Source organism: Lissotriton helveticus, chromosome 1_1 (genome assembly GCF_964261635.1).
Source record: "Lissotriton helveticus chromosome 1_1, aLisHel1.1, whole genome shotgun sequence".
Taxonomy (NCBI): domain Eukaryota; kingdom Metazoa; phylum Chordata; class Amphibia; order Caudata; family Salamandridae; genus Lissotriton; species Lissotriton helveticus.
This window is the reverse complement of record NC_136057.1, coordinates 1478679518-1478700841: the sequence shown is the minus strand read 5'-3', so window position 1 is coordinate 1478700841 and position 21324 is coordinate 1478679518. Positions and strand designations below refer to the sequence as shown.

The 21324-nt window shown below is 45.4% G+C and overlaps 1 protein-coding gene across 1 annotated transcript in view; it reads left to right on the top strand.

The window, feature by feature from the left end:
* Positions 1–6109: 6109 nt before the first annotated feature.
* Positions 6110–21324, top strand: part of SARNP (SAP domain containing ribonucleoprotein) — a 738339-nt gene continuing 723124 nt past the window's right edge. The window contains exon 1 of the mRNA XM_078686447.1: positions 6110–6264. Coding sequence (XP_078542573.1) covers positions 6178–6264 — 87 coding nt within the window. The 5' untranslated portion in view covers positions 6110–6177. The remainder of the gene's footprint in view (positions 6265–21324) is intronic.

Here is a 21324-nt window from a genome sequence, read left to right as displayed (position 1 = left end):
TCCATTTTAAATAAGATAACGGCAGAGCTATCTTCGGCTCATCCCCGGATTTCGTCCTAGAATCAGATGCCAGCCTTCATGGCTGGGGTGCTCGCTTGGGAGACCAGAACACCGGTGGGGTCCTCAGCCCCCACTCGTCCCCGCTCTCTCCCCTCAGACTCCCTCTCCTCAGCCCCCACTCTCTCCCCTCAGACTCCTTCTCCTCAGCTCCTACTCATACACAGTGCAGCCCCCCCCCTCTCAGACTCCCTCTCTTCAGCCCCAGTGCAGGGGGCCCCCTCTCCCTCTCTCTCCTCTCAGACTCCCTCGCCTCAGCCCCAGTGCAGGGGCCCCCCTCTCCCGCTCTCTCCTCTCAGACTCACTCTCCTTAGTTCCCTCTCATCCCTGGTGCAGGGGCCCTCCTCTCCTCTTTCTCTCCTCTCAGACTCCCTCTCCTCAGCCCCCACTCGTCCCCGCTCTCTCCCCTCAGACTCCCTTCCTCAGCTCCTACTCATACACAGTGCAGGCCCCCCCTCTCCCCGCTCTCTCCTCTCAGACGACCTATCGCTCAGGCCCCACTCATCCACAATGCAGGGGCCCCTCTCCTCTCAAACTCCCTCTCCTCAGCCCCTACTCATCCCTGGTGCAGGGCCCTCGCCCTGCTGCCACGCGAGGCCCGCGAGCGCTTGTTTTTTCCAGTGCTGGAGCGTGTAGGCTGCCATGTGTTCCGTATCAGGTTTCAAGGTGCTGAACTTCATGTTTTTCTCCTATTTGGTTCGCTACCCCTGTTTCACAACCTGATTTATTTCCCTTTTCATCAGACTCTGCGTGCACGGGTGTTTTAAAATTAGCTTTGTTTGTCTTTCTATGGTCGCAGCTCCACCTAGTGTCTTTTCTTAAATATACGCTTTGTGATAATTAAAACCCCTGTAAATGAAACACCCACTAGTTCTGAGCTGCTCAGTTCAATCTGCAATCTGCATAGAAAGGCCATGACTGCGGACACTACACAAATGCTTAAACTGCCAGGGATGCAATGAGGCAATATCTACATTCTTGCCCAGTGCCATAAACACCAAAATAATCCGAAATGCTTGTTCTGTAATTGTTGTAAATATGTGTTCCGAGCAGCTCAGTTCAATCTGCATAGAAATGCCGTGATTGCGGACACTACACAAATGCTTAAACTGCTAGGAATACAGGGATGCAATATCTACATTCTTGCTCAGTCCCATCAACACCAAAATAATCCGAACTCCATTTACTTAAATCGGCCTTTAGTGGACTCAATATAGAAAGACCCCGTCTTTGGTGCGGCATGGACACAGACGTCCAGGAGTGCGACCTCTTCAAAATGTCCCCACCAGTACAGAAACGTTCTCCAGTGCTATCAGCACAGTGAAATAAGGAGAGAAATGTCAGCTATTCCGCTGAGACACTATCACCAGTTGTCATCAGTGCAGAAACGCTTCGTGATGTCGGCAAAACCTTCAGTTGGCTTTGGTACGAATATCCTTTGTATCCATTTACATTTCTACATCTTAAACCTGGCTACAGATCACCGAACGGGGGCAAGAATGAGGCCATCTTTCTGAAATGAATCAGTGAGAATGAATGCCCGATATACAGAGCAATTTTATTTTAGAATCAAACCTCAGAGGATCAGAAATACCTGCTGTTCTACCAGAATACAAAGGAACTCCCTGCCATCAGTATGGACATGTATAGGTATTGTTCAAGACAGAACAAGCGCTGTCATTGCAAGACATTTTGCTTACTTATAGAGAGGGCTTACTTAGTGACTGACCATTGTTTACCAGTGGTTGGCTTCATTGTCACTCATTTTCTTGCTTCTCTTTGATCGGCGTGTGCAGGCGTCCCTTCTTCTTCAAGCTTGTGTGCCCCTGTCCCCCAGGCATGGCTCAAGCACTTCTTCCTTGCCCAGTGTCCTTCCACTTCTCACACTTTTCAGAGCTACGTTTATCATGTAGTTGGAGCACTCCAAAAGACTGCATGTTTTTGCAGGTTGTCCCGCCCCTCCTCCACCCCACTGTACTGCTCCATGGTGCAGTTTTTTTGTTTTCTTTTATACAGAGTGAAATTGGAGAGGGCACGTTGGAGCGCCTTACATAAGCAACAGATTACGTTACAGAAGGTAAGAATCTTTGATATTTGTTCCTAGTCCCTTGCCCCAGAATGGTTTAGTGCCCCCTCCCGCCCAGCGTAATTGTGCTTGATTCCGTTTGTTGCTTGTTTAGATAAGTGGCATCTTCAGGGCTACTACCTCTTTGGGACCCTTATTAAGTGGAACAAGGAAAAGCACACTGTTTAATTATTTTATCTAATTTGCATAATAGGATCATCATTTTGAGTTAGAGATATTTTGGTTGGCCCTTGTAGACTTTATGAGAGAGCAGAGGGAGAATTGTGAACTTGACTTTGTGCTACTGGGATTAATAGGAGAGCGGTCAGCCTTTTTATTCTGTGTTTTTTTCTTTCCTGAGGTTCTTGCAGGATGTTGATTTGTTTTTTAATCTGAATTTAGTTTTGGATCTGTTGGGAATTCTGTAACTTTCTTTTTTGGATCACTATTATTTGTGGTGCAGTAAACCAGACAAGGTACTAACCAGGCCCTCCTGAGTTCCAGTGGATAGGTAACTGCGACAGGGATTTCCTGAGCATCATGACCTGGCCATCTGTTTTCTTAGCAATGTCATATACCTGAAATGTGCTGCCAAGGTCTAACTCAAAAATGACATTGAGGTTGTTTATTTATTTTTAATTATTTATACTTTGGGGTTGTGACAATTTGCATGCCCCAGTACGAGGATACACGCTTGAGGTTTATTCAAACACAAGTAACTTTTATTTTTTGGAGAAGCCAAGAGTCATTCATTTATTTCTCTCCAGATCCTCATGTAGTTGTATCTTGATATTAATGTTTTTTTGGTAAGTACAAAAGAGGAGCAATGAAATGCACTGTGCTTAGTGGGTACTGACGTAGACATCCCTGCAGCACTGGTTCTTGGAGTGGGACCTCAATCCAGGAACTGGTCCCCATCCCCATTGTTAAATATGTTTTAATTGACAACAGCACATTAGTGTAAAGGCAACATGTATGACCGTGTTTAGTTATTTAACAAAACACAGCGTCTTTTTTTCTTTTTACACTTTATTTTCTGAATGAATCCTTTATATTATGAGTGAATGTGACCGCCTATATGTGTTTCATCCCTCTAGAATTTTTCCAAAGCTTTATATGTAGTGAAAGATTTATTTTGCCTGATGTCTAAGAGTAATACTGCATATAGTAGTGTCCTTGCATGTCATGAATATAGACTCTTATGTGAGTGTTTTGTTTTGGTACGTTTGTGGAGGGTAATTTCTTGTAATGATAATTACGGGTGGCAGAGATTTTTTATTTATCGTGCTGTTTATATAGCAAGGACTTCACCGCATGCGTAGCACATCACTTCACATACAAAGATAGATTTCATAGAACTAGATAACATCGCAGATGCAAAATTGCGAGGAAATTAGAACAAGAATAGAAGCTACTGTAGCAAGTGATGGGTCCAATAATTATCCTGTTGCAAATGGAGCATGAATAGTGACGTTTTAGGGCCTTGAAGAAGGCTAGGGAGTTTTCATTCTTTTCCAGTTCTTCGAGGAGGTTATTAAGGAGTTTTTGATATTTTTTTACTTCAGTTTTGTGAAATAGTGTTTTTTGTCTAATGTTTCTCAGGCCTCTTGTGATGTGGAGCTGGTTTCTTAGGTATGAGTAGGAGGGCCAGCTAAGGTGTATCGCCATGTGAGTGAACAGACTATTTTGAATTAATTTCTGGCCTCATGTAGCTGCCTGTGTAGGTCTCTTTAAATGGATGTGATGTCTATTTTTTTTTGCTCCCTTCACCAAGTGTGAAGCAGTGTAAGATGGCTGAGAGGTGCTGCCGAGTATTTGGGGAGAACAGCTAGCATGGTGTTGGCATCATCAAGGTGAGATTGCATCAGCGAATGAACCGGTTTAGCCAGCTAATATATGTGGGTTTGCACAGTTTGAGCTATTGACACTGCAAATGATAATGCCTTTTATTTTTGTTTTTAAAACATAAATAAAAGGCATAGTCATTTTGAGTGTCTGCTATATATTGCAGTACATTGCAGTATTATACCTCTACTTTGCATGCTTTTGTAACCTGCACACGTCACTTTTCCTCCTGTAATCCATCTTTTGCTACCTCTTGTATTTTGTCTGCTCACAATTGTCACTTTTGACTCATGTAACATAACGTTTGCTTTTGTAATTTGTTCACTTGTGATGTTCTCCTCATGTATCAGATCTGCATAGCTGCCAAAGGTTTTAGATTGCCATGTGTGACATTTTCATAATTTCTACGTAATTTTGAGTGACATTTCAACTTTTATGAGTGACATTTTCTCGTGAGCAAAAATCAAGCAATGACGACTATGGTAACCCAAATATCAGAAATTACGCCCCATTGAACATGGAGAAAATCTAAGTTAACTGCTGCAAAGCTTAAGAATAACACACACAGATCAGGACACCAAGGCCTTGGAGCACAGCGGCACTAGAGTTAGTCTGGTCAGTGCGCTGCCTGCCACAGCCCGGACATTGCACAGCTTCTTGAGCTTCTCTCGAGGCCGCCATGTATAGAGAGGAACGGCGAGCCCTGGTACAAGGGGGCAAGACTGCTGTTGCTGCTTCCAATGCAGACAGCTACTCTGTCTCGCCAGTGACCGGGACGATTGGAGTAACTTAGCTGAGGAAGAAATAGTGTATCACCGGGAGTCCCAGAACCAGAGCAGCTGCGTCACTACACTTTAAGGGGCTCACCTGCAAATTACATGGAGGGGCCTCCTTGACTCCTGCACCCCCTGCCCATCCCCGCAAAAGTGCCAGTACCTTAAGGGGTTTGTCGCAGATCGTTGAGCCGCCACATAGCTCACAGGGCTCTTCTGAGTTGTAAATTCCTACCGCGAAAATAAACAAAAATCTGCAGATTTTCCGATAATAGTGCTGCACTGCTGTCAGTCTTACACAGCGCAGAACATATAGATGCCAGCTCAGCTACGGTTCCCGCTATGCTGGCTGCGATCGTGGCCCCGCCCTGGATCTAGTTAGACTGTGTTGATTGGCTAAATTAAGCTCTGGCTGAAACGCCGTCTCCATGAGGATGACGTCATTAATTTTGCTGCGCCTTGCGGTATTTGAAACAATGTAGCCATCCCTGGTCGCTAGTGCGAGCTGCCTGTGCCAGCCCCCAAGCATGCCACAGCACAACACACGCTGCCTCTTAATACCAAATAGTTTGTGGTACTTAAGCAGCGATCCGGCTGCTTGAAAGCTGAGGAGGCGCAATAATGCGTGACAATACATTTCAGTGCGGTAATGCGGACCACCACACTGAAATGCGTTAGTCTAACACATGATGCGTGATGCTTGGCAGGGCTGGATCTGTTCCTTTTGTGAAGCGCTCTGACACCTTCGGGTAAAGTCCGCCCTAAATAAAAACGCATAAAATAAATAAATAAAAATAAAAAATGTACAATGCCAATAGCTCAAACTGTTGCAAATGCGAGACCTATTGCATTGCAAATGCTTGTTTAACCTTGAGAGCACTTATATTTTCTCCTCCGGACAGTGTCACGGTGCTTTAAACTTTGCATGCGCGGTTTTTATTATATTAGGTTTCACCTGCACAGCGTTTGCGCTGCGATTGTTAGGCTCAGCCTCCACTCTCTTGATACTTGTAAGGGTGCGCCTTCCTGTGTCCCGGGCGGTGATTGACAAAAACATCTTATGTTCATCACATAGGCGAAACCGATGCATTACCAATGCTTGTTCATTTTGTTCCAGTTCTTGAACTAACTTTACCGCACCAAGCAAGAGGAGGGCTAACTATAACCTCGTTCCTTGCAGCACTCGCCTGGAGTCTTTCTGCTTCGACTGTAGCCAGGGGGCTGCTGTGAGCGGAGTATTAATCAATCACCTGCGTCGGGTCGCGTCGCCTCGAGCACGTGAGTCTTCTCGTTGCTCTGAGAGCTGCGCAGGGTCTACTATGACTGGTGTTTATTGAGCACAGTGGTGTATTGTGAGTGGTGGGCGGTGTGAGGCTGTGAGAAAGGGGGACTCTCATTGGTAGCGGTGATGACCACGGACGGCTGCCATTGGTTTTGATGCTGACGGCTGCTATTGGTGGTAGTGAGCAGAGTGCAGGCGCAGCGGAGAAGATGGCGGACACCATGGAGCTGCACAAGCTGAAGGTGCGGAAGGGTAGTGGTAGTTGTCTCTTGGTTTCGGAGCTACCTGCACTTGTGTTTATCTGCATGATCCAGTGAACGGGGGCTGCCCTGGGAATATTTTCATATTTCATGCTGTTAAAGGGGCTGCCGGTACTGGGTACTATGGGTGAGCCTCTCTTTTGGGGGTGTGACGTGAAGGGGTAGCTCAGGCAGTTCTTGCAATATTAAGACTCTCTATTATGTTTGTTGTTGTGGGGCCATCGGTATGCTTGGTTTAGGTGCCGGGGAATATGCTCGTTCTCACTGTTGTAGAAAGGACAGATTGAGGTTATTTTTGGTGGGGGTTAGGGGGTAGAAGGCTTGGTTGTCTGTGCTCGTTGACTTGGGGCGCTAACCATATATTATGTTAAGCGACCTGATTTGCCTTTACTTAATGGTGTCTGCTGAGTATGGCTGAACCCGATAGTGGAAAGGTGGCAGTGTATGTGAGAACGTGGGGCGTATTCCCTGTAGGTAGGTAATGTGGTCAGGGTGCTCTGCCTGTTCGTAGTGCGCGAGGGATTTGCCCGTTTCTATATATGAGAGTTTTTAGTGTGCTTTTAAGGAGGCGTTGCCTGTACTTTGCTACATGAGGTGCATCCTGCTTTGTCCTTGTTGAGTGAGACCTCTTCTTGGAATTAGGAAGGCTACATTTCCATCAGTGTTTTGCAGGAAACGCTTTGCTTATAGGGACGCTAAGCTTGTGAGGAAGCATCAGGAGACGTCTATTCGGGGTTTGGGGGCGGGGTTTAGTCACAGTGCATTTTTGGGGGGTTCATTCCATAGCTCCTTTCTTCCAAATCAGGCCATTTTAAAATTCGTGACCCTGTGGTATTTTGAGCTTATCAAACATGATTACCGTGTGACACTGTATTTGCGTTCCAATTTGCTACTACCACCTAGAGTAAGAGTTGACTGCTCGCTATAGCTATCTTTGGAGAGCCGAGTTTACGAAATTGATAACTCCTTGATCCGAAAGGAAAGAAATCGTGTTAAGACGAGTGGTTCTGCCCAGTAACCACCTAAAACCCCATCACCTAAATAAATTGTCTCAATCTAAGCATGCCTATTTCCAGTGCGACGAAAATATTTAGGGGCATTAAAAATGGCCTCCATACAGAAAGCACATGCTAGGAACTAAGAAACTTGACATCTAATCTCTGCTTTGTTGCTTTACCCCAATAAGCAGGAAATACACACGATATTATTAATCTGAGCAGGGCTCACAATACTAGGATTGATAGTCCCTTATTCTTGCCATTGGAATCCCTGCCAATTGAGGTCTAGTTGGTTAGTTGAAAACTAATTGAGACACAATTTTCAATCCTGGCCTCTCTATTTGACAACATTTTATTGTATTGGACAGTCACATTTTGAACTTCATTTTTTTTGCATGGCTTTATTTAAAACCGAACTCTGTACTGAAAGTTACTTGTAAGTGTGTGGGGGGAAAACTGGACTGGCTGGAGAACAGTGCCAGATCGGATTGTCCTACCAAAATGTAATATGGTGGTAAAGTAACCACCTCTGGAGCAAGTTGTGCTGTTTTTCCTACATTAACAAACTGTTTGATCTTGGGCAAATCCTTACTCTCCCTTCTAATCTGTTCACTTACCTAGGTATATGTAAGCACTTTGACACATGCTTAATGAAACCAGTAACACAAAGCATATTCATAGGGCAGACCCACCAGGATGGTTTTCATTCACTGATTTTAGTGCTCATATTCTGTATTACCTGCTCTTACGGTGAAGGTGCTTCGTAAACTGAAGTGTACATGACCCTTCCCCCGTGAAGGGCTTAAAGAGTGAGAGTTGGACACTGCTGGGCGACTCTGTTCTCTATCAGGCCTCGAGAGATCTTCTCGATATGGTGAGTTAGATTTAATCAGGGCAAGCTATTTTTAGAACGTTTTGGCTGGGCCTTGTGAGAAACTCGCTGACAAAGAACAGGTGTTCTGTTCATTCAGAAAGTGAATGAGCAGTGAAGATGCCTTTAAATCTTGTTTCTATCTTGTCACATTTATTGTGCATTCAAAGACTGAGGTCACATGCCGGTGTATGTCTTCTTACAAATTGCTGCTTATTTTGCCATGGAGATTGGTGTTTACAAAATCCTATATCTTTGCAGTAAGAGAAATGAAATATTAAGTGAACTGGTTGGCACTCGAGCTGGTATGTAGACAATGTCACACTGAAGACTTTAAGATGTCACGCTTTCCCATAAATATATCAACAAAAAGGAGAAGACAGGGCGCTTATAGGTCTAGCATATGAGTCCCTAGAATATGTCAATTATATCAAAAAGGTATGCAGTTCCTTAGGATATAGGAAGAGCGAATTAGAGGATTGGTCTGTATCCATATATGTCCTAAGGTTGGAGATGGGGTCTCCTCCTTGTGGAACTGGGGCCCTCACATACCTGGCAGGGTGTCATGCTTAATCCTAGGGCTTGCTCCTAGTCAGGCTGGCCCTGCAATGCCTGACGGGCACCCTTTCAGGGGCTCTTTATCTGAGATCTTCTGTAATGTGAAGTGAAAGTGTAGAGTGTGTGTGCCTTATCCAAACCTCTAATGCCAATCTAACCATGATGGCCAACATCTTCCCTACACTCAAGAAGGCGGTCTCTGCTAAATCCAACGACCCCTATCACCACTCTGAACCTAACCAGACCTCCCCCTCCACAGCTGGGAGATCCACACACGCCGTAAATCGTCCCCCCTTAGTTGATCTAGGAACCTCTCAACCCAGTCAGACTGACCCAATACTCTAGACATTCGTCTCAGATGGCGGGCAGGCCTACTGGTTTTTCCTCCGCTCACCACTCTCCAGTCCGATACAGGTTGACTCTAGAGCAATGAGCCCCCCTATCGCCATCGAAAGTGTCCCCCGTCACACATCCCTCCTTCTACGCCACCTGCTAGGTCGGAGCCCTAGCAATTGCCCTCCTCGAACCATGTCCCGCTAAACCCACTCAATCCTTACTTGTCTGTCCCTGACTCATGGGGCAATGGCACTCCCACCCTCTTACTCTCTTACCAACCCCTCTATCCTTACATCATGGATCATCAAGATTGCCAAGGCCGACTACTTCAGATCCCAACTTAATCAAGATGCTAACTGCCACAAAAAGCATTTTGAGTTGGTGAAACAACAATCAGTGGAAGCACCAAACCGCTTGGTCCCTGGAGTCAGCCCACCTACATGCGATGAACTGGCTGCCTTCTTTTCTGAGAGAGCCAGACTCATCAATATTGATCTTGACTCCAGGAAGGCGCTACTGCTATCTGGTGGGTCTGCATCCCCCTCTCCCCCCCAGCAGTATCAGAGAAGATCGAACTGACTAGCCACCAAGAACAATGCCTCATGGGGCACCTTCACTCCCTCAGAGTATCAACCCATCTAATCATTTCAGCGACCCGTTACCACCGTCCATCTTCAAAGAACTGAAGGAGATCATCATCCCCATCTGGACAAAGATTGTCAATGCATCTCTCTCTCAAGGTACCATCCTGGATTGCCTAAAAGCTGCTCAGGTAACACCTATCCTAATGGGGCCTACAGCAGAGAAGTACGGACCTTAACAACTTCCGCCGTATCTCTAACATCCCCACCCAAACTCCTAGAAAAATGCGTCCAATCTCAAATCTGTGCCCACATTGAGAATTTCCATCTCCTGGACCAACACCAATCTGACTTCCGGAGTGGGCACAGCACCGAATCGGCTCTCACTCACGTTATGGATGACATTTTAAAAATGCTCGACCAAAATGAATCCTGCCTCCTTATCCTCCTTGACCTTTCCTCAGCGTTTGACACTGTTAACCACAACAACCTCATATCCTCTTTGAAGCACAGGATTGGCCTTTCTGGTTGGGTGCTGCAATGGTTCTCGTCCTTCCTCCACCACCGATCCCAAAGAGTTAAGGCAAAATACTCTCTCTCCCAACCTTCAGCAGTATCCATGGGGGTCCTCCAAGGGTCCGCCCTATCCCCCATACTCTTCAATCTGTTCTTGGAACTTTTAGCTAATGAACTAAATTCCGCTGACATTCTCTTTTACATGTATGCAGATGATACGCAACTTTATCTGAATCTCCTCTCCAAAGAACCCCATTTCACTCAACTCTACCCTAATAAACACTCATAACTGGTTAACTGAGAACCACCTCTTGCTTAACACCTCCAAAACAGAATTCCTGCTCATTGCTCCCCCAAATCACATCCCCAAGATTGACCTTTGGATGAATCACCTCACTGCCTTCAACTGCCCCCCCCCCCCTCATTGTTGACTCAGCCAAATCTCTCGGAATCACCCTAGAGAAGCATCTGAACATGAAAAATCATATCAGCAATGTGTGCAAGGGAGCTTATCACCTAATGAGGATACTCCGGAATCTCAAACCTTTCCTCCCACAAGCTGACTTCAAGCAAGTGGTCCAAGCACTTGTTTTACCGAGGCTAGACTATGGTAGTGCTATGCTCTGTGGCCTCCCGAAATATACCTTGGCCCCCTAAGGGCCACACTGAATGCGGCGGACAGATTTGTTAAGGGTACCAAAAGAAACGAGCACATCTCCCCAATCTTAAAATCCTTAAATTGGCTGCCCTATGAAGCAAGAATTCAGCTAAAGATTGCCTGTCTCTCTCACAAAGCCCTCCATTTCAAACCCCCCCAGTTATCTAGCGCAAAAGCTAGAATTAGCCGGAGGGGTTAGACCTTCTCCGAGTGCTAACTCTCTTATCCTGAAACCACAGATCTTTGGCAAAAAGAGAACGTGTCACCAAACCTTCTCTGGCTTGGTGCAGAAGATCTGGAACTCTCTCCCACCGGAAATACACAGAATCTCCTCAAAGACTGCCTTCAAATTGGAAGTAAAAAGATTCCTCATGAACAAGTTCCTACCTTAAAAGGGTTTTTAATCGTCTGCCCTAATGCTTTGGACCTACACCCTAAGGCCTGCGTTTGATATTATACTGCTCTACTAATCACTTGCTCCCATCCCAGCTCACTATGTTCCAATCATTATCTTACCCTTTGTTGTCCCTTCGATTGTAACCTTCTTGCTTGATGTGCATATTTGATTTGTTTGGGTTGGGTTGGTATCTCTTTGATTGTATTGCAACTTTTACCTTCCTCTCCCTCAAATTGTAAAGTGCTCTGATATCCTTCGGGATCATGTTCGCGCTATATAAAACTTTATAAATAAATAGAGTGAGTGAATCGTGCAAGGAAGCTTGAAACTAAAAGGGGACTAATTAGTAATCTAAAAAAGTTTTAATCAGTGAGTCAACTTGTATGTATTTCTGTAAACAGGCCATAAATCTTATTCTTATCTTGTCACGTTTATTCATAGACACTGTGTCAGGATCCGTCTTCAGAGGGAGTTTGGTGTTTACTTTTTTTTGTCTGCCTTTAACCTGTTTACCGCGGAGGACATTCTGCCATGGTGCAGGCGTTCCACGCAGTGGGCGGGGCTGCGTCGGCCGTGCGCAGCACCCCTGAGGTAGTGATTGGCCGACGCGAGCACACAACGGGTTAAAGTGAGAGGATGTTTTATGACAGTCTTGCTGAATACCGAACTGTGCAAGTATTTCAAAATTAGGAACAGACAAGTGAAGCACATTTTTTGTTAATTCTGAAGCGTGTTGGAAATAAATACTTATAATATGAGCAAAACAAATCAGTACACTAGGTGATGCCGTTTCCACACATTGTTTGTGAGCTGTATAGTTTTATTAGTAAAGATCTATGTCTGTGTAATGGTCATTTCAATTGAGAATGTGTTGTCTGTAATGGTAGTGTTTTATCACATTATGCATACTCCACTCTACGCCAACCTACTCTGCACCAGCCCAAGCCACTGCACTGTATGGACTCTAGGCCACCCTTCTCTAGGCCACCCTACTCTACGCCTCTGCATTCTACTCCACTTCAATCCACTCTGCACAACTCCACTCTGCACTCTATACCAATAAACTCTATGCCAGTGCACTTTACTCTGTAACACTCCACTCTAGGCCAATCCTCTGTATCCCACTCTGATCTACTCTTTGCCACTGCACTCTACACCACTTTACGTCATTACACGCTATGCTACTCTACTCTGTCCTGCACTACTCCACTCTATGCCACTTCACTCTGAAATGATCTACTCTGCACCACTGCACTCTACTATGTACCACTCTATTCTACGGCACTGCATTCCACCACGCTGCATTGTACTCTGCTGAATTCTATGCAGCTGTGCTCTGTCACTATGCTCTCTTTCTCTACCAGCCAGACTGTCCCTAAAATGGCCTCCATAAATGTGCCCTTGTCCAAAGCACTACTACTCCCATTGTTGGGGATGTATCCAGCATTTATGCCCTGGAGTCTGAGACCCCTCTGCTGGAGTCCACAGCGACAAGGGAGTCGCACATAGCGGAGGACTGGGAAAGATCCCCTTACCGCTGGGAGCAGTCTCCTACCCAGTCGGACGCTGTGTTTATTTTTTTGTTTGAATATATTTTATTGGTTTGTTGGCTCACATAATCAATACACAAATATGCAATGCCTAAAAGGAAATAACTCACATATGTTGCATGGGAACAGTGCGGCAATACAGTACAATGGTAACGCATAGCAAAACAAGCATTATGTGTTTCAGATCGTGTAGTAGAATTGCCAGGACAATATGGATAGTTGTTGGGGCCGCAATGGGTGTGATGTCACTCTGCATCCAGAGCGATGCTGCCTTGGAGTGTTGTGAGGTGAGATTCGATGGGAGGCGGCATGTCCCAGTGATTCCGCATCTTCACTGTGTCCCTCCCAACAGGCAGTGCGTGATGTGTCACCAGATGTGGTGTGTAAACAGGAGTACTGAGTGTCCGATCTAGACCATCAACCAATGCAACATACACAGTTTTACAACCGGTGTGTTGGTGGAAGCAACCACCGTAACATCTTGTTCTTTATTTGTTTTGATCTGATTTGCTGCAGTGATATGAGGCTTCTAGGCAATCTCATCTCAGTATTAGAGCCACTCTTCCATGCAGATTTGCCAGTCAGCTGGGTACTTGTGCAGCTCTTGTTAGGATTTGTTTGGCTTCTCATGAAGGTGAGTTCTCCATCTGTCCACTGAAAACAAGCTAGGTTTTACACAGGCTTTCCAGACATATACCAAGTCTAGAGGAATAGGAGCTACCTAGCAGAACTTCCTGTCCTAGTTGTCTCTTTTTAGGTTTTTTCTACAGCACACATGCAGTCAGCAAAAGCTAATGTGAATTAAAAAAAAAAGCTTAAAACAAGCACAGATGGGCCTCATAACTTACTATTGGTTGGTTCCAATAGAACTCGTATTTCCTTGCTTCTCATTGGTTAGAGCTTCCTCTTGTTCCACTTTCTTTTTGGTTGTTCTGGTCGTACATGGAGCTTGGACAAAGTACAGTTTCTTGACTGCCGCCAGTGTCCTTTCACTGGTCGCAGCCTATAGAAGTACTTTTTTTTTTTTTTTTTTTTTATCTATTACTCCTTAAGAGTGCATGTGTTTGCAGGCCCTCTCTACCCCACCCAGTCCTCGTTGTTTGTCCGCTCCCTGGTACCCCCCTCCCACCTTATTGCTTATGTCAGTTTTTATTGTTTTTTTAAATTTTATTTAGCACAAACGTGGCCTCAAAGTATTGGGGCATTTTACATGAGCACTAGTTACATTTTGTATGGCACAACGTATCACTTGTGAGGGTATCCAGGTGCTGGAGCAGGAATGTAGGTCGGGTGGAGCTCCTAGTTGAACAGCCAGTTCGTCAGTTTCCTGTGGAAGTTGAGTAATGAAGGGGTGATCCTGATGTGTTGCTGGAGTTTATTCCAGGTCTTGGTGGAGATGTAAGAGAAGAAGCGCCCTCCTGACTCACTTCTGCGGATGCGGGGGACTTGTGCGAAGGTGAGTGAGGTGGAGCGTAGATGTCTGTTTGGAAGGTAGAGTTGAAGTCAGTCATTGAGGTACGCAGGTCTGGTGTTGTGGAGGACTTTGTAGGCGTGGATGAGCAGCTTGAATTGGCATCCTTTCTGTTTATGTAACCAGTGTAGTTGTGCGAGGTGGGGAGTGGTGTGAGCATTTCTGGGGGCGTCTAGGATGAATCTGGCTGAAGTGTTTTGGATGGTCTGGAGTCTGGGTAAGCTGGTTAGAGGAGCCTACGTTGCCGTAGTCAAGTCTGCTGGTTACGAGGGCTTGGGTGACAGTGCGCCTCATCTACATGGCAGCCATTTGTAAATCTTAAGGAGCATTTAGATAAATAGGAAGGAGCTTGAGGTCACTGAGTTCACCTGTTTAGTCATCGTGAGTTTGTTGTCCAGGATGACACACAGATTTTTGGTTTTGTCAGTGGGGTTGTGATATTGCCCCTGGTGGTGGCCGTCTTGTTGGTCAGGGAGAGGATAAGCTATGTGTTGTCGGCATATGAGAGAATGCTGATATGGTTGGCTCTGTTGATGCGAGCAAGGGGTGCCAATACAAAAGGACACATTTAATTTTTTGTAGTCACAGGGAGATTACTTGATTTTCCCAGATTCACATGATCTATGGGTCAACATGTTTCAAGCATATTCCCAAGGCTTTTCAGCAGGACAAATGAAATTAGCTCCCTGATTCCACCCCTAAAGCACACACTCTGCATGCTAAAATATTGAATATGGATTGATCTCACCTGTTTTGTTGCTTAATACCTACTTGGCATACTGCTTAGTACCTATAATATATAATGGGAGAGTTAAATGCCATGAGATGCGGCAGGATGCATAAGTCATTTACCACACTTTTGCCAATAAAGTTTTCAATAAAATCTCTTTTCTGCGTGCTTTGTACAATCATGCTTAATGGCAAACACAGAACTCAAAGTGATCAATCATGTGGATTCAACTAGAACGTATATCGAGTTTAACACATCTAGTGTGGGAATTATCCCATTTGAAGTTGCAGCCTAAATGCTAGGCACATACACATATAACACAAAATGTGTGTAATGGCCAAACCTTTCCCTCATGGGTCCTCCAATGGTAAGGTACGCCTGTAGTCGCACTACATGGTAAAAAGAAAATTGGCCAATCACATCGTAAGCATTCATCTGATTTGGTAAAGTAATGAGAGATGGGTACCATGGGGGCTATGCCGTACTTGCAACACCAAAGCAGCACCGTGGCGTATTAAACTAGGTGAGACCCCTGGGGCCCGGATATTACCATTTCATTCTCAGCCCAGTGTAATCATACCACCTAGAGAATAGATTACAGGATTCACCAACCTACTAGGCAGATATTTTTAACCTTGTACACAAGACCCTTCACACTTTAATCGTCTCACTATACTATTCAGTGCTCTCGTGTACTTTGTAGGTCGCAGCATGCCCCACGCCCCGTTCAACAGTGGAAAGGGAAAAACCCAATGATGAATCATACCACCAAGGGGCAACACTGGCGGGTAAGGGTTATCTAAAAAAACATAGGTTTTTCCCATCATCCTTTGAAGGGTTAATGTACGCCAGAACAGACGGGACTTCTTTTGCTTGTTAGAACTTAACCAGTAGAAGGACGAGCCTTTTCATGGAGTTTACATCCTAACCACTCCGTTTTTATTTTGTTTTATTTTTATTTTACTATATCTTTTTTAAACTTTATTTTACATCTTGCAATAACAAAAACAAATTGTCAATGATACCGCATATAGGAGCATACTGTTAATGTGATTGACAATACTTGGTACAGGTGGTAGCATCAGAGGTAAAAAGGCACAATAGGGGTACATATTTATTCATAAGTATAACACAGTGAGGTATAAGCATGGGGCACACCAATGACACACAGGCCGCTTATTGCTGGAATCAATTCTCTCGCTTCACATCATGAATAGGGTTGTCTTCCACATCCGACCCGCTTTCCCCACTTTCAAGCATATCGTGAGCGGAGGGCTCTCCCTCCGCCATCCCAGAAGTACCCATTTCCCGCCAGATCATCAGGTCTGCTTGTAGCTTCGGGTACGTTTCATAGGTGCTTCTTCGGCTAGAGACCACTCTCGTACATCCTTGAGCCAGACCAGCACTTCCGGGCCCCTCTGTCCCATTCATGTTATGGCCAACCTACGCCTAGCTAGCACAAGCATTAATTTTAGCAGTTTATATGGAAGCTTCCTTTTCTTGGGCTTCCTGACAGATGCAAGTAGGCAACTCAAGGGTTCCGGTCTCGCCTGAAGACCTGTAGCTGCACTAATCCTGCCGACCACCCCTGCCCAAAACTGCCTGACCGCTGAGCACTCTCAGGCCAAGTGCAGAAATCCCGCTTTCTCTATGCCGCATCTTGGGCGTCTATCATCCCTGTCACATGAAATCCGTTTTAATGATACCGGGGTTAGGTAGGTGCGATGCAAGAAATTAGAGTGCCTCAGTTTAAATCTGGCTCTATAGGAGACAGTGCGTGTGAGGAAGCCTATGTATGCGCACTGTTTCTCCTCCAACTGGACGCCTAGATCCCTCTCCCAGGCGGCCCTGTACGGCTGGACTGGGGGCGCGGAGTCCTGTTTCATAACTTTATAGAGGAGAGAGATCAATTTGCGACTGGTACCACACGTAATCAGGATATCTAATTTTATTTGACTAATTATATGATGACCTGTCAGTGTCCATCCCTAGTTTTGGATAGGTGATGGTGTGTGTGTGAACCAAAGTTAGGTTCTTCAACTTCTGCAGAGGACTTCTTGGTTTAGATCGAAGAGAGCCAAGATGGGCAGAGACCCTTCTCCATTTTACTCTATATTGTGTTGAAGTGGGGGAACAGAGGTAGTAATATCCTATTCCGGGACATGGATCCACTCGATTACTCAAAAAATATAGAATCTACCTCCTGCAGATTTATTTGGGTGCTGACTGAGTTAGAGGTGTCTTGATTGAAAATGGTGATGGAGCTGTAAAGCATAGTCACACTTTACATAGAGGATGTATGGATCAGTGGTTTTTTGGATGTCCAATGATGGTAATAGTGGGCACGCTTTTTCCCACTGCATTTGAGTGGGCCTCCTGAGATTTTATTGAGGATAATGGCTGGTCCTGTGGGACGTCCCTGTGATTCTTAGCCTATGGTAAAGTTGGAGGAGCAAGCTTGTTCTTCCATAGGAAGCTCTTTTCTTTTGACCACCTCTTTTCTATGGAAGAATATGCTGAGTTAAAGAAATCATGAGCTTTTAAAGTCTAGATAGGCCGTCTCTTGCTGGAGAGCATTCTCTCTGTTACTGCTTGAATAGCACTCATTGATTTGGATATGTCGACTTGTATCCTACCAGATCTTACTTTTTATGGGGTGAACAATTCTTTCCATTTATGGGGAGATCACTGACTTTTCCCTGGCCTTCTAATCTGAGGATGTGCATCATAACTGAGCTGCACAACCAGAGTTGATGGAACTGGCAGTGTATTAGTAGTTTTAATTCTGCAGCTTCCCTGCCAAGTTTGCGCATAATCTTTTAACTTTTCTGTGGTCTAGTCTTGGAGTAATGACATTTACTGTGTCAGAGAAGGAACACTTAGTAGCCATGATTCCATGGAGTTTTCGTAGTTCAAGACCACAGACTAGTTTGTTCTTTTCCTGCATGCTTTGGGGCACCTTCTCCTTGTGTGAGTAAATTGCAGGGAGCTACTATCACCAAAACAGACTTGAATGTGGCATCCTTGGACACAGACTGTCCTGTTTCTCATCTTGCTGTAGAGTACGTTTTAAATGGTTATCTGGGTAAATGCCTTCCTACAAACATCCAGTGGCTTTATGAGAACTTTCATCTGTTTAGAATGTGCTGGAGATGTTGGTGGTTGGTACTGCCAAAACATTGATATCCTCATTCTGTGGCGGGGGTACTAGTTCAGTGTTGCATGATTAGATAAAGTCCTCACAGTTATGGTACAATCAAGCCCTCTTACGATCTAGAAGTTGACACTAGTGATTAACCACCTCTAACAGCTGAGCTGCAGCACCTGGTACTAAGGTGAGCATAGTAGTTGCATAAGGACCATGGGTGTGGCTTGTAGAGGGGAACGGGCTCCTTGAGTTAACCCTCTTTCTTAGGCAGCAGAGATGAAGTCTCCGGGAGCAGCACCAGGACTTGAAGCTGGGTGGAAGCTGTCAAGTATTCTCAGCCTTAAACGGTGTACTTCACGGTTTCAGGAATGAGGCTGGATTGCGTATCAAAGACAGCATGAGGGCAAAATCTGCAGCTGATTCAAAGGGGTTCATAACTTGTGATCCAGTTACTTCTAGTTCTAAGAGTTGTGTAAATCTGATTGGTCTGCCATGGAGTCTACTCAAGAGGTGGATGCAGCCGGAAAGCCTAAAAGGACGAATCCCGCCGAGAACGCGGGGGCAGGCTGTGATAGCCCCCAGCTGTGCCAGAAAAAGCAGTGTCAATTCATGTTCCTCTAGAAAGTGAACCAGGAGAGGTGGTGTTGGTTTCATTTACTATTTAATGCAGTACGCCTCCAACCTCTGCATAACCTTCAGAATTAAATGACTGGTGTTGGGAGAGAATAGCTCGGCGGTCTTGGTGCTTCCCGTACTGCTCCTTGCTCAAAGGCAGTCCTCTCTATAACTTAGAATTGCTATCAATGCAGGTACCATTTGCACAGTGTTGGGTAGTGAGATTTACCCCAGGAGGGGGAAAGGAAATAGTTTGGTAATGGGACCACCTGATTAGGCTGAGACTATGCCAAGGGAATCAGTCAAACTTAAGCCTTTAGAGTCACTGACGTAAACTGAAAATTGGCCCCGTGACCAGTGTTCATGGAGAGAGACTGGCTTGACCCCTGTGCATTAGGCCTGCAGCACCACACCCAGAAGAACTGCAAGTGGTGGCTGGGTGTGGCCACCTCTTGTGTAGGGCTGGTGACGGTGTCCTCCCAGGGGTAGGGTAGAAATGTCTTGCTATCTCTCTGGCATGTAGAGTACTTGGAACTTCGCAAACACAAGGAGATGATTGACGGAGTGCTGAAACTTTTCAGACACTCCCCGCCCCCAGTCACAGATCTAGGTTGAATCCATCATCGTTCTTTAGCTCACTTTGGCACCCCAGTTCAGACATAGCTATATGCAAATCAGTCTCTTTTTTAACAAATCTTTTTATTGAGTATAAAACTTAAACAGTACAGTGACCATGGGAAATACATGATGAAGACATCACAGCATACAGTTTCCATTTCTCAAACAGTTGGTACAGTAGACTACGGATCTTACATCTCTAACTGCACTCATGTGAAAGCCCTTGCACCATCTGGCACCAGGCCCGCCACCCAAATCCCCAGCTTGTACAAACCTCTATAGGCTTCCCAGTGATATCACACTTACTCCCATTTCTTTAGGGCAACCCCTGTCCTCGTACACTACTTTTTTCTGCAGCACAACACCAGCCTGTCATTCTTTTATTGTTCCACCCACGGTGGCAGGGCAGCTTCCCATGCCCCGGCTATATTTCTCTTAGCCACCATTAGCCAGAGTTTCTGGTATTTCGGCCATGTCTGTTCGCCTGTTCCACAAACTATGTGCCATCTGGCATCTATGTGAATTTCATGTTCCAGGACATCTGACATCACCCGTATTACCTACCCCTAGTAGTGATGTATGATAGGGCACTTCCAGACGATGTGGAAAAGGTACCTTTTCAGGCACAGGCCCTTATGCAAGTATCTGTGTGGATGCGTCCAAGTTTGTGCATGAGCGTACTCGTAGAGTAGGACCTATGGAGGATCCATAGCTGTACTAGCCTGAATCTCGCCCTGACTGCTACCTCTCTCAGGCTTTGTATGGTCTCTACCCAGTCATCATTCGCCAATAACCCAATGTCGGTTTTCCAGGCCACCCGTAGCCCCCCCCCCCCCCCCCCCCCCCGGATCGAGTGAATTATTGACAATATTTTTATATGTGAGGGATAATGCCTTTTCTGGGATTTGGTCCAGTAGGAGTCTATCCTCCAGGGGACTATATTCCGGAATACGTTCCCCCTCTCGGATGTGTGTACCAGATGCGTACCTTAGCTGCATGTATCTATATCTATGGAAATCATTCTTGACCCTGTGCCTCACGGGAACTGTCCAGCCCAACTGCCAAGCCATGTCTTCCCTGGACCGGAAACGAGCATCCTGGGACCGGTTTCGGGCTAACATCCCTCACCAGCCTGTTGTCAAGATCCTAACTCTTCTTCCAGATGGTGACATTACAACTTCTCTGAGGCTTGGTGCAGCCTTATTTTGCATGCAAGCCAGCACCTTTTAATGCAGACTTTGTACAAGTGGTGGCACATAGAATGTAGGGTAACACAGAATGTCTGATCCCCAGACATGAGATGCAAAGGTTATGCGGGTTAGCTATCGAAAGTGGGTGAAGGCTTGACAGCATGGTTTAAAGTGGGATAATTGTGAGAAAAGCTACCTATACTGAAGGAAGAATAAGATGAGATTTAAAAACAGATCAGAATGATCGGAAAATGATGGAGTACTGTGAGTGTGTTAGAAGGCACTGGTAAGCAGTCACTAGGGTGAGAAAAGCAGAATCAAATGCTCACCTTTAGGCAGAGGAGGAAGAAGGCTAACTGGCATGTGCATGATGAGTGGTAGTGCCCCACAAGGTTCTGTCGAAGCAGTGTCTGGTCCCGCCACTAGATGTTGGCGACCCAGAGGTTGAGAATGGGAAATAATATGAAGTAAGAGTAACATTGACCATACTGCATCAAGAGGCTTGCTATTACTTGCACTTTTAACATTTAATTACTCTGTATGGTTCTTAAAGAATATAAAAACGATTTTATAGCTGTACACCGTTTCTTGGATTCTAATTTCTTTCTCCAACCGAATCTTCTACTGGATATGTTTGTTTCTTGCATTTTAGCTTTTCAAAAGTAGTCCTTTCCAAGCTTACTACATGATCGCTCATTTTCTTACTATTTTAAAATCATCAATGGATAGTATTTGTAGTTACAGATGTGGTTTTTAGGTCGAGCCTGGGCAGCGCATGCGCTGCCCTGCGGCATGCTGTATTAGA